This window comes from Cariama cristata, unplaced genomic scaffold (assembly GCF_000690535.1).
Source record: "Cariama cristata isolate BGI_N322 unplaced genomic scaffold, ASM69053v1 scaffold12377, whole genome shotgun sequence".
Taxonomy (NCBI): Eukaryota; Metazoa; Chordata; class Aves; order Cariamiformes; family Cariamidae; genus Cariama; species Cariama cristata.
Genome location: NW_009628444.1, coordinates 19,250 through 32,851, shown reverse-complemented (window position 1 = coordinate 32,851; position 13,602 = coordinate 19,250). Strand labels below are relative to the sequence as shown.

Here is a 13,602-nt window from a genome sequence, read left to right as displayed (position 1 = left end):
CTCAAAGAATGGCAACCAAAACCCCCACCTCTCTTGGCTAAAGCGGTTTTGAAACACCAGGTACTTCATGGGAAGCCAAACGCGGCACTGGCTTAACTCCAGCCATCGGAGGTGCCAGAACATCCTACAGACCTCTCCAAAGCCAGGCCTTTGGCCAGCACTTTTATGGCAAACTACATTTAGAGAACACTTCCATATCACAAACTTTCCCTTCCAAACTGTTAATTGTGCCATGTGCAGATCATCACTGCTCCTTTTTGGGTTTTAGGTTTGCTTTCTAAAAAAAATCACACGTTGGAGTGTAAGTTAACCACCCCCAGTAAGCAATACTTTATTTCGAGAGTAAGTGATAACTCTTGTACTATGAGAAGCCTACTGCCTGAAATAGTCCCCTCCTATCTAGTTTAAATAAAATCTGTACGTTCCTTGGGGAAACTGAAGGCGTGAAAGTGAAATATATGGTACAGTACTGTGAACAGAAGCAAAGGCTGCCCAAGTGTTGGAAGGCCCTGCCCGAAGAGCATTAATTTAAGCTTGACCTGCCATGTCTTCCCTCTGCCACAGCCACATGTAACCTCCAGGGCCGCAGGAGCTGCACAAGAGTCTGTGTCCGACAGCTCTACGGAGAAGTACCACTCAACCCAGGGAAATAAGGCATTATTCTCTAACGGATGCTGCTGCAGCATTTCAATGCACACAGCCTTAAACTCTGCTCTCATAAATTTACTTAAATTGCACCAGTTCGTATTTTAAACCGAAATTTATGCAAGTGAAAGGCAAATAGAAAATAACCGAACAGGAATTTATTTCACTTAGAGGAAAGTAGAACTGTGCCAGAGCTGCATCTACATTGTCTTACTAAATTTTATTGTATCAAAATATTCCAAAGCTAGCCAATTTTTACATCCAACAGATGATGGATGTGAAAATGCCTTATGAAAATTGTTCTCTGGTGTTTCATTACAGAATACAAATAGGTTTGCAGTTTGTAGGAGCAAAGACCCTTCATTCACACCTTCAGCTATGACTGCTCATAAAGCTTCGGGTATAGCCTTGAATATCAACTCTACTTTGGGGATTTTCAACCCTAAATACCATTTTTGTATTTTAAAAGTTACTTCAGTCATTTACTAAATGCTCAAAGTCCCTTTTACACTTGATGATGAACACAGTAATACAGCACAGCTTTGTCAGGCACTGGAAGAGGCTGCCCAGGGAGGTGGTGGAGTCCCCATCCCTGGAGGTGTTTAAAAGAGGTGTAGGTGTGGTGCTTAGGGACAGGGTTTAGTGGTGGGCTTGGCCGTGCTTGGTCAACAGTTGGACTCGATGATCTTAAAGATCCTTTCCAACCTAAATGACTCTATGATGCTATTAAAATCAAACAACACAGTGAAGAGGGGACTATTTCTTTTTCAGAGGACTATACTAGAGGTCCCTTTGTACTTCCTCCACTTTTTCCAATTAAAAAAAAAAAAAAATCGAAGATCTGTAATGGAAATTACAGATCAGATCAGGCTTTCTTGGTCATTAATGTCATTCTATCTCTAGTGCCATTTTTTATTATATCATTGCTGAATCTTCTCAAATTCCCAAGTTTACCTCAAACTTCCCCTACTGTCTTTTGAAAAAGATTTGAACAAGTATCAACTTTGGATCCCCAAATCTCCTATTCATACCTGCAATAAGGGATTAAAAAAGCAAAGAAATCTTTTTCACATGCTTCTGCATTCACACAGCTCTGAAGCCCCCAGCTAAGGGGTGAAATTTGGCATCACGTGAAGTCAAGATCAGGGCAATTTGACGCCGCAGTCACTTACTTTGCTTGTAGGCATGAGCTACGTCTCTGTGCCGTGCCTGGCAAAGCAGGTAACTGATGTGCTGGATGCAGAGCTTTCTCCCAAAACTGAATTTCTGGCAAGAAAGCAACAAACTGCAACAAATCAGGCAAAGGCCTGGGGACCCTCCGGTCCTCCGCGGGCACCCAGGCAAACCCCTGCTCCCGTGCTGTCCTCCCCACACGTCGCCTACGGCCCGAGCAAGCGGCCAGTCCGCCCAGGTTGTAAATTCACACGCATTAGTACCGTACTATAAAGCAAGTCGAGAGCGGTAAGTCAGTACCCTTCTGGAAGTCTTCAAATACAGTTCTCAAAATCCAAAGTGCTTTTTCCAGTCTGCACACGCTACCACATAAATTACTGGGAAATGACCTTTTTTTACTGCGCCCTTACTTGCAACAATAATGCATAAATTTTTAATGGAGTTTATGGAAAACAGTAGAGAGTACTCGATTTGTCAGAATGAAGACACATAACCAAGCTGGAGGACAGCTTCCATCAGGACATAAAACAGGAGCATGAATTCCCCCTACGGGCTTATTTCCTGGCATTCTCACAACTATTTCGGATTACTCCTTTGCAACAACGTGGATTTTCTCTACATGCCACAAGCAATTTCAAAAACCAAGACCGTACCGTCAGCAGAGGGGGGTGGTCACCCCAACCCAGAAGGTGCCCAGAGTTAGATCCACCGTGAGCAGACACGGCCGAGCAGGCACCCACCCGGGTGGTGGCCAGAGCTCCTACTGCAGGGCCAGCACTGCCTCGGACAGACGCTCCTAACTGGTCCTTGTTTCTGCTTGGAGCTAACGGGAGACCCCCTGCAACGCCGAAGCCATCTACATACCTGCTGATAAAAGATGCACCAAGGATCTTTACTGCTTTGACTGTTTAGTGTTCAGCTGCCTGCAGAAATCAACCTACATTGATGATCTGGTTGTAGAAGCATCATCTAACAGGCTGCATGGCTGAGATGGCATTTTCTTGTCTCGCTGCCCACCCTCTTAAAAAGAAAAAAAGCATAACAACATGGTTTATCCGTTAAGGACTCTTGTTTTAGTAAAGAAACTATGATTAGTTTTTCTTGCTGCTGAATATAATTTTGCAGGCTCTTCTCACTTCTCAATTGAATCTAGAGACTTATTCCCACATTTCCCTTACAGGCACATAAAAAAGCTGAACTCTATTCCTCGCAACATGGGGCTGGGTCAACCGCAGCAATCAGTAACCATCCGTTTCTGAGCCTTGACTTGCCAGGCAAGGGGACGGCTCCACACGAAGGAAGCAATTTCATGCTTGAACAGCCTTGCACTATTAAATCAGAAAATAGAGTTCCAGTCACATCCCGGGGCGGCCGCTGCTGCCAGCGAGGGTCAGGACCAGCCTGGGGGTACACGGGGGGAACTGGCCTGGGACGAGCTGCTGAAGGAAAAGCAGAACTGACACAAGAGCCATCTACCCGAAATAAACATCCTTTCTGTTTAAATACTACATATTTTCCTTAAGTACATGCCACATGAGGACTAAATATCTACCAGTTTAACCTATGATCACTACATTATTTAGGGTATTTACGGGAAAACTAGGAACATGCTTATTCTTGCAATGTGGATAACCTTGACATACTTTGAAAATGTGAAATAGCCATATGTTTTTAAAAGATAAGTAAGCCTCAATTCAATTAAGCACCTGCACCAGCCCCACTTTCAAAGCTCCAGGGGAAAAGCTGCACGCCAGCGGTCCTGCAGACCCTCTGGGAGAGGACAGGATGGGAAGGAGGGGAGGTCCCACCAGGGCTGGTTTCCAAGGTAGCCTAGCCTGCAAATACACTACTAGAAAAAAAAAATAAATGCTGACAATACCTGCCAAATAACACTGAGGTTATCCGTTCTTTTATACAAACTGTTTACGCATTTACTAGTATTCAAAGTCCCTGGAAGCCATAAATAAAGGAAATAAAAATACCTTCTTCAGATCAATTTTTCTATTAAAAAAAAAAATCATCCTTTATAGTTAGTAGAGCAATATTTTGGGGGTTTCTCTAGCGAGGCCACTATCCCGAGCTGACAGCAGTGCTGCCAGGAACTGAAATTTGTTTTCAACTATTTTAACCCTAAGTAAGGAGCTGACTTCTGTTTTCCAATCACATCTCCTCATACTAACTGCCTGACTCCAAAGCAGACTACAGTCTGCACGAAACAGCGTGTCAACAAGAAGCAGGTTTATCTCACTGGAAATCAAACTCTTTGAAAGTTCTCTGCAAGGACATCTTCAAAGATTCGTGTGTATTAACGTCTATGAAAAAACGCCAGTATTAAGTATAAAGAACTAGGTCAACAGCCAAAACCACTTAACCTCCAGATGCAATCCCTTCTCCCTAGCAGCATGTCCACCCTTTGGTACACCTCCAGAAGTAGAGGGTTTTAATCCACCTTCAGATTAACAAGAGTAAGCCACTTCCATTCAAGGGAGGTGCACAGATCTGCCCCTACTGAGCATTCACATTTTCTTCTCTTCTCACACGTGGTTGCTTTGCTGATGGTGTCTGAATCAAAAAAATCTTCCCTTTGCACCCGTGGCTGTCCCGCCACATACAGCAGGCTTCACTTGGCACACATCTACATACAGATAATATTCTTACCTATGCATCACTCATTATGCATTAAAACCACCAAACTGACTGTTAATCTGATACAGTAATTTGAAGAAGAGCATTTTTTGCTGAACAGTTACAGTGTAAAGCAAAGCAAACCACTGGTCTGTCTTGAACTTGGCTCCTGGGAGCGACGCAAACTCCTCCTGTGAAGGGAGGCTCCAGGAGCTCTGGAGCAGGAGGCAGGGAGCAGAGGTTTCCCTGCACCGATTACCCGCTATCAAAGCTATGACACCACCGCATTTTTCATTTTAGGAGCAAGCCAGTGTGTAAGAATCTCGTGGCGGTTCCTATTGCTTTGGCAATATAGGGAAATCAAGAGTTCAACAATTAGAAAGCAGTTAGTAAAAGGGCAAGTCAGTAAAGAAAGGGCTGTAAGGACTCCTTGAGTTGCACCTTATTAGGCTTCCAAGGTGCATGGCCACAACACAAGTCATGAATAAAAAAACGGGGCAATTATTGTGGTTCATTATAGCTGCCTTTAGAAACACCAGCTACCAAATGGTTAGAAAAGATACTCTAAGGGGGATTTCCCAAAATATACCAAGATGCTCTACAGCGAGGACACATTTTGCACATGCCAACTTACGTTTATCTGGGAATGTGACCAAAAAGATCTCCTCTCCGTTCCTGACCTCAGCTAAGCAAATTTGAGTCGCGGTGCACTCTCAAGAGAGGTCCTGCCTCCGCTCCAGCCAGCGTTACACAGCCACCACGGCGCTGGAAGCCAGAATGGAATCCAAACCCAACTTCCATGGGAGAAACAGCAACAAATTGTAGTTGTTCCTTTTGTTAGATGAAAGTACAGATGAAAGACTCGCAAAACCAGATTAGAAGCCATCTGTTGACTTGTGAACTTATTTTTCTCATTGCTGGAGAATTGTTTCTCTTTTTTTAATCTTAACAGTCTTTAGCTAATTTATACATTGGGAATTGGCTTTGATCTCCTACAGATTACCTGTGTGTACTTTCGATCACTACTGGCAGTCACCCTGGGTGATTTTTTTCCCCCCTCACTCCAAAAAATGTGGAATAATTTCTAAACTGTCATTTCAAAGTAATTTCTAGACAAAACTAATTACTGATTTCTCCCTGAGCTTACTTGTTCATGAGTGGTTTACAGATTCACTATGTGTAACTGTATATACACAGCAAAATCTTAAAAAATAAATTGGTTTTTAATTACACGAAGTTGTAAGCAATAAACCTGGCGACAAAAGAACTCTTATGTACTTTATCCACCACGACTCAGAGCTGGGAAAAAACCCAATACAACACTTTCTGGTGCAAGACAAACGGATTAGATGTGAACGTCACAAAATAAAACAATTTACCCTCCCCTATCAGAGTTAAATTGCATGAAGAACAAAGAGTGGTCTCACCAACAAAAAAAAAAAAAAAATCTAATCAAAGCTGGCTGCCCTGTAACATGGAGTTCGAGGTACTCCAGGGTTTTCACAGACATTTCACAAAGGCAATTTTCACAGGCAGCAATTGCCACTTCCACACCACTTCTTCCAGAGCCTTTTTCCCCCACCCTGGGACCACCTGTCAAGGTTTTTACTTTGAAGAAGCCAACACAAAACCATGGCACTGAGTTTAAGCCATGATGACTATTTAGAAAATCCTAATGCGAGTTTGCTTCTGATCAGAAATGTATACTCCTAAGCACATGTACACACACACACACAACACAGCAACTAACTTCAACCTCAATTTCAGTAAGAAAATTCAATTATAACGGTTTAGCAATTTGTAGAATAGCACTTGCAACATTACTCATCCAGAAAAGATTGAAGATGGATTTCTTCCCTTGCCGGAGAGAATACTTAGAAACAAAATTAAATATTTCTGTTGAATTAAATTGGGTTTAAGGTTTAATCAATAGCTACTTCAAATTAGACCTGACACTGATTAAAATCTTCAAGTTGGTCATTACCAGCAGAACTGAGGCAATCGAGGGACATCCTCTGGTAGACAACACTAGACGTAACGGGAAGCGAGTTACAGCGTTAGTGTGGCATTCACTAGCTGGAATTCCAACATCAGCACAGGAGCAGAGACAGGACGGGACTCAGCCGTACTGTTTCGTTACGGCACACCGGAGGTGGATTTTGTGGTCTCCTGACGGGAGAACTCGTTCCTACCGAAGCCGGAGCAAACTCTCATTGACTTCACGGAGGTCAGGACTTCACATCAGGTCCACACACAAACACCCCTGTTTGGGAGAAGGACGAGTCAAGAGACAGATGCCTTATTTCACAAAACTGTAAAGGGAATTTCTCATTAGCCAGTAACCAACGCAGCCTTCCTTCTCTTCCTGCAACTCATAAAATGAAACTTTTTTTTTAGAAACCTAACATTTTTCCTTTGGGTAAAACACTCTCCCTCATCTTACAAACAGAAGTACTGTGGTTGCAGTGTAAATCCAGAATTAGCTCAGTCATCAAACATTTAATCAGAAACAGAGTCATAAAAGGTTGCAGGAGCTCTTTCATCAGCTAACGTGAAAAAAATTACCATTCCCTCATTCTTTTTTTTCTTCTTAAATACATGTTTCTTATTTAGACTCCTACGACACTTACACACACACGGCTTCCATTTGCCACAGCACTGCCGAGATCCTTTGGAGGCACAACAGCAGCAACCACCCCGAACAGCGAGAGCCCCAGTTACTGTCCGCCGTTGTGGGACAGGAGTACCAAGCTGTGGAGGACAACGAAGAGGACTGAGGAGCATCTTTGATCCTTACTCCAGGTTTGCACGCTGTAGATGGACTCTCAGAAGTACACACAAACTGCTACGCGCTTGCAGCCTTGGCAAAGCAAGAGAAACCTGTACACCCACATTAGGGGGATGCGATAAAATTGCCTGAATGAAAGGCATGAATAAGAAGGGCAGCAAGGATTGAAGAGGGAAAAGGAATGAGAAAGGCGAGAACAGGAACAGAATGGAAACGGATTTTTTTTTTTAATATACATATATATGCATCCCAAAACAATGAAAAAGCTACCATGTCAGTGGTGCACTACTTCCCTTTCACCACCCTCCTCCCAAAGACTTTGCCAATAAATGTACCATAGCGTAACTGAAGAATTAATTTCCAGAACGAGAAATTACAATAAAGACTCTTCTTTTTCTTGGGTTGTTTGTTTCTAATCAGAATTCTTAGGTCTATTTGTAGACATTCATCTGCGACATGGACATAAAGTTATAATGCACAAATCTAAATAATTCTCATAGAGATATAAAGGCAGTGAGAAATCTCACCAGGAGGTGACACCTTTGCATTTAGGGTTAAACCACAGCTGGAAATCATAAAACCTTCTAAACATGCGACTAATGGATAAGCTGAGGTTTTATTTTCATTGAAGACAGGGTGTGGGAAGTCAGGCACGTAATTTTCTGCTTTAAGCCTATACTTGACACCACTGGGAGCAGGAATTTCCAACATCTCCGTCTTAAACCAGCCCAAGACTGAGAGTCCCTGCATCCATCCATCAGGGTCATCTCCTGCAAGATGGAGACGAGGAGCAGCGCTCAGGACTGCTGCCAGTAGCTGTGATTCCCCCCCAGCCCCAGAGACCCCCAGCCCAGGAACCCTTAATTGCTTGCGCAGGCAGCCAGAACAGAGATCGCCACTTCAGGGCACGGCACACGCACAGAGGAACGTGAAAATGAAATGCTGATGTGTGATAGCTACGATAAAAAGGTCAAGTCATGCCAAGAGTTCATTAGTCCTGTATCAATGCCCTTCGCTCCTTTAATCCCCCGCCATCCAAACAGAAACGGAGAACAGCTTGGCCACGTCCCAGCGCACAATCTGCAAGTAAGTCGGTGGCTATGCGGAGCCCCGTGGGGCTGATCCCGTCCCCCAGCGCCGCGCCAGCCGCTCCCCTGCTGCAGACACCTGCCCTCCTCCTGCTCTTCCCCGACAACTAGTCCGCCCTACCCCAAAGGTCTTCCAGCAAAGTTTTGTCTCTCCAGCCTCAAGTTTTCTGCTGCATTTAAGTGCAGTTGTTTCACAGCCAATACACTGATTTAATGCATTTACAACTCGGTGCCATTTCATCAGCTCATGATTACCCGTGACACAGCAGTATCCGCAGCTACAGAGGTTATTACGAATGTCCCCCTAGACAGCATGTCCAGCCAGAACACTTTTTATTTTCTTTTCTTCCAGTCATCCAATTTTGCTACAGAAAACTTCCCGGCCTCTGAAATGGAAGCTTGCATTTGTAACATGAAAGGCACAGTGAGTTAGACACCCAGTGCAAATTGGATGCCTCTGTCTCTCGTGTCAATAAAAATATGTCTTTCTGTCGTATGCTAAATATATTAACCATAAAATCATATTCTTCCTTAATAGCAAAGCATTATAAACTGGCTTTCAGAACAATTTAATACTCCCTAAAGACAGAATATGTACGGAAAGCATCTGTCTGAAGAGGAAAATGAGAAAAGAAATTTTTTTTCTTTTTTAAATCCCATAATACCTTCTGTCCTTTCAACAAAGAGTATGAAACTTCACTGCATCAAGAAAATGCATTTAGACAGATTTCTCTCAGTATTAAATAGCTCATCTCCCTTAGACTGAGCAGAACTATTCATGAAGTTGAACATTTTACCAGTTTCTCCACATGCGCCTTCTTTCCCACGGCTGCTCGCAGGGACAGGCGAAAGCTCTCCCCAACAGAGCGAGAGGTTTTGCCAGTGGCCCCTTGCTCTACGGTGGGCAACCCTCGGCTCTCGTTTCGCTGCCGGCTGCAAAGGCGACAGGAGATGAGCACATAACCCTGACCTGACCACCACCCGGGCAGTTTAACTTACGTCGGGCCACCTGCCAAGAGCATCACGGTACACGAAAACAATTAGGTACCGTCAAGGGAAAAACCAGCCCGGCAGTGCATCGCATCCTCCTCACTTCCCAGCAAGCCTGCACAATGGATGCCCAGTGCCTGCTGGAATTATTTCAACGCCGAAGCCGGCTCCATCAGCTCACCGTGGCTACCCCTGGCACTCTTGCAAGCACATGCAATAAAGAACAAAGAAGCAATAAGCAATACAGCTTTTCCAATGCTTCCGTTTCATGAAATAAGTCTTTGCTGGCAGTGATCCGAGCCGTTGTTTCACGGGAACTTGGCATCACCAAATTACAAATGGTCATGTTGCGGAGAAGCATCACCTACGTTGTTTGCGAATGACGTCTATTGTTAAAGCAACGCTTCTGCTTCTATTATTTGCAGGTATTTACAAGTGAAATCCGGGGAACAAAGTAGTTACTGTATTTTAAATTTCACGGGAACCTGAAGAATTTAACTCCAAACAAAGAATAATAAGCAAGATTTCGGCTAAGTGACAATTCAGTTTAAAAAGCAAAAGTAATGGGAGATTTTTAGAAGACACGACCACCTGTATATATTTAGCTATGCTTATATTTCTCTGAATTTTTATTTGTTACAAGCTATAGTACCTATAAATCAGACTGTTTATGTAGCTGAAGGAGAATAGGGAAAAAACTGAATTAGAAAAAGATAACATTCAATCAACACTAGGTTTCTATAGAAATTACGAGGGAAAAAAAAGATTCCCGCCCCTAAAAATTTACTTCTAAAAGTAGGTAAAAGTTTGGATAATCCTCCACACATGCAGTTTCAGTTAGAGATTCTTAGGAGAACGTCCCTTTATGCAAAAGTTTCAAGTCACATGAAACAGGCTCGAAAGCCTACTCCATCAGCTAGCCTTAACGCTGCCGCTGGGAGACAGGAGGAAATTCTCTGACTGCCGAGAACACAACGACTCAAGACTTTTAAGTACCAGAACTTGTTACAGGATCTTTAGAGAGCCATCAGAATCCCTACTCAAATGGGGATAAACACACACCTTTGTACTTTCACATCAAATACACGCGTCAACGCAAGCCCACTGCTGTGACCGGAAAAATTAATCTGTAAATTCCATTAAAAATAATTCAATGGACTTGGTGAAACACTCCCCCAAGCTATTCCACAGTCTCAAAGTCACTGCACAAACTTCAGGCTTCACTCAAAAATAAGAAGTTACTAGACTTAAAAACAAAACAAAAACCACAACCACAAAACCTCCTTCCGTTTTTATATTGTTGTGAAACATTTTGAAAGATACTCTGTAAAATTCTGGTTATTCCGGAAACATCTATGGATAAGACTAGAAGAAAACTACATCCTGCAGGTAGTTTGTGATATTGGTTGCGTTTTCTCTTTATCAGCAATAAAATGTCAATTTTTAAATGCCGACAGCATCATTATGAAAATTCATAAAGTAGACATTGATGCTTTCATCATTTTAAAACCTTAGAAATAGAGTTTCCCCTGTAGAAAAAAAATATTTCAATTATTTCAGGTGATAAGCCACACCAGAGGGCACTTCATTATGTGCCGCAACGCAAACTGATTGCTCCAAGTTGACAACTCTTCATCTGTTCACAAAAACAAATTGTGCAGGACAATGACGTTTGTGATGCAGTAACTCTCTTCCTAAGAAAGTTTGTATCAGAAGCCAAATCTAGAACCAGTAAACCCCGGTATTTTCCAATAGCTTCCTTAGGCAGCCACTTGCTAATAACGCTCATTAATTAACCTCGAGACAACGCCGTACCTCATGCCTGAAAGGAGGCCAGAGGCGGGTGCAGGCTGTGCCGCGGCTCTGCCGATGGCACTGAGACACAGGGTATGCCGGGACTCACCCGTCTAATCTCACGTCGGGCAAGCTTCGGTTCAGGGCAATCAGGTCGCTGGCCATAAGGTTAAACTGGTTGATTTTGAACAGCTCTTTCATCTTCTCCTGGTCATCCTTCGGAATGAGCACAGCCTTTCCCATCTCTCCAGGTCCTTCTTGGCTTCGAGAAATAACAGCTGTAACACAAGAGAGCAAAAGCCAACTTTTAGCACGTGGGCACCAGTTCTTTGGTGTTCAACAAGGAATACCAAAAAAATAAAAAAACAAACACACCACAGTTTTCTCTATGCTCCACTGTGAGGTTTTATCTCTCTCTGGATCCAAATTTATATCTAGATCGTTTCTAAGATTATTTAAAAAAAAAACTGATTTGTTCACTTGCAGCTTTTGGTGGTAATCCCAAGGACAGTAAATGACTGTTCTCAACAGATTTACACCAGGATTACAGAGCACAGCACCAGAGTCTCTGTTCAAAAAACGTCTAGATGTGGCGCTTCGAGACATGGTTTAGTGGGTTTAGCGGGCATGGTGGCATCAGGTAGACGGGTGGACTTGATGACCTTTGACGTCTCTTCCAACCATAATGATTCTATGATTTGGAAAACACTTTTATACCTATTGAAAATATTTGAAGAACATGTATATTAAACTAATTCTAAACAGCTTCTTTTATTTTTTGTTTAATTTTAACTACCAGGCAAGTGATAGCATAATCCCATCCCTGTAAGTAAATAAATCAATTAATCATAGAATCATTTAGGTTGGAAAAGACCTTTAAGATCATTGAGTCCAACTGTTAACCCAACACTGCCAAGTCCACCACTAAAGCATGTTCCTAAGCAGCACTTAAATCTTCAGTGACAAAAAAAAATCCATCTTGACAAATATTCCAACGTTACCATTTTATCTTACCAAAGGCATCTCAGTTTTATTTTTCTGCCATCACATTCATTTTTTCAGCTTTAGTATCACAATTACTTTGAAAAATTTGATGCTTAATATCCTGAGAAACTGTTACTTATGAAGGCTTCTCTACTAGCTGAAGAGTAATTAAAACATTCATTTCTGCAATAACAACAAAAGAAAAAAGCTAAGAAAATAAAGCCTTCTCTACAGAACGCACAGATAAGTGACTTTTTAAGGAAAAACCTATTACTTTTCTGAGCAAATCAGACATCAGGGCTCACTAGAACAACCTAGTAAACATTTACATAAAAGCCTTTTTAAAAATAAGTATTACAGACTCTGCGCACAGAAGTTTGGTTTCTGCAGTTCTCATTTATGGTTCAGTTGAGCAAAGAAAATTTTACACTATTACTTGATGTATTTTTTTATCCTTCCCTTTGATCAGAAGTAGCACCTTTATACACCACAACAGGAAGAAATTACTAGCGTAAGAAGATGAAACTGCTATCAGGTAGACGCTTAAATCTTAAACGCAGTGACTCCGAAGCCCTCAGTGCCCGATGTGATGTCCCGCGGCCGACAGGCGCAGCGGCTAACGACTGTCGGGACGGGCAGCATCCTCAGGAGCTCAGCGGGCCGCGGCACCGGCTCCCGCGCTCGAGATGCCACGCGGTACGTCTCCTCATGCCTTGGCACAGCCAAGGATGCCTCTCACCTGGCTTTGGGAAAGGAATTAATGACTACGCTGCTTTATATGTCCCCCAATAGGCAGATTTTTTTTTGTTTTTTTTTTTTTTTTCCTTCCCTTAGAGAAAACATCGCACAGTCAAAATCGTTCAGAAGCACCGCCGGGAAGAAATAAAGGATGAGAAGGCGGCAGCCGCGCTGGGCTTTGAGCTTCGTCTCCGCGCAGCGCTGCACCTCGCCCACAGAGCCGCCTGGAAACCTGCGCCGCACACGTACGCACACGATTATACCTTATGTAGGCTACTCAGTTCCTCTCGGAACGTTTCGTAAGGTATATTTGTGTAATGCGTAATACGAACATAAAACATTTGGGATTAATGGCTGGCAATTAAACTCTGCTATGTCATCACTTTCTGGAGAAATGATGAGCCTCCTCCGACTGCAGTCTGAAGAGCTAGTCCCTTAAACTGCAAATGTTGTTTACGGCAATAAATTCTGCCTCCTTTTTGCTGGAAGAGGCAAAGGGCACAAATTTATGTAAATAGCAGCAAGGAATAGGCAAAGAGAGTCAGTCAGACTGCTGAAATCATGGAAAACCAGGTAAGAAGTACCAAAAGGAGCTTGGCCAAAGCCTTTCTCCCCAAGAAACGCAACATAAACGGAAAGGAAGGCATTCCTAAAAAAAAAAAAACACTGAACCCACACAACATGGGATGAGTGTCTCTCTTGAGGAAAAGGAGTGACGAGAAGGTGAAGGAAGTTTGTCCTTGTGGCATCCTTCAGTCTCATAATCTTTCAGAAGAG

General features: G+C 42.9%; 1 protein-coding gene across 1 annotated transcript in view; it reads right to left on the bottom strand.

The window, feature by feature from the left end:
* The window catches only part of LOC104165254 (polypeptide N-acetylgalactosaminyltransferase 13-like), a 27,571-nt gene extending 16,195 nt beyond the window's left edge, over positions 1 to 11,376 (bottom strand). Inside the window, exon 1 of the mRNA XM_009704828.1 lies at positions 11,213 to 11,376. Coding sequence (XP_009703130.1) covers positions 11,213 to 11,346 — 134 coding nt within the window. The 5' untranslated portion in view covers positions 11,347 to 11,376. The remainder of the gene's footprint in view (positions 1 to 11,212) is intronic.
* Between the last annotated feature and the right edge of the window lie 2,226 nt (positions 11,377 to 13,602).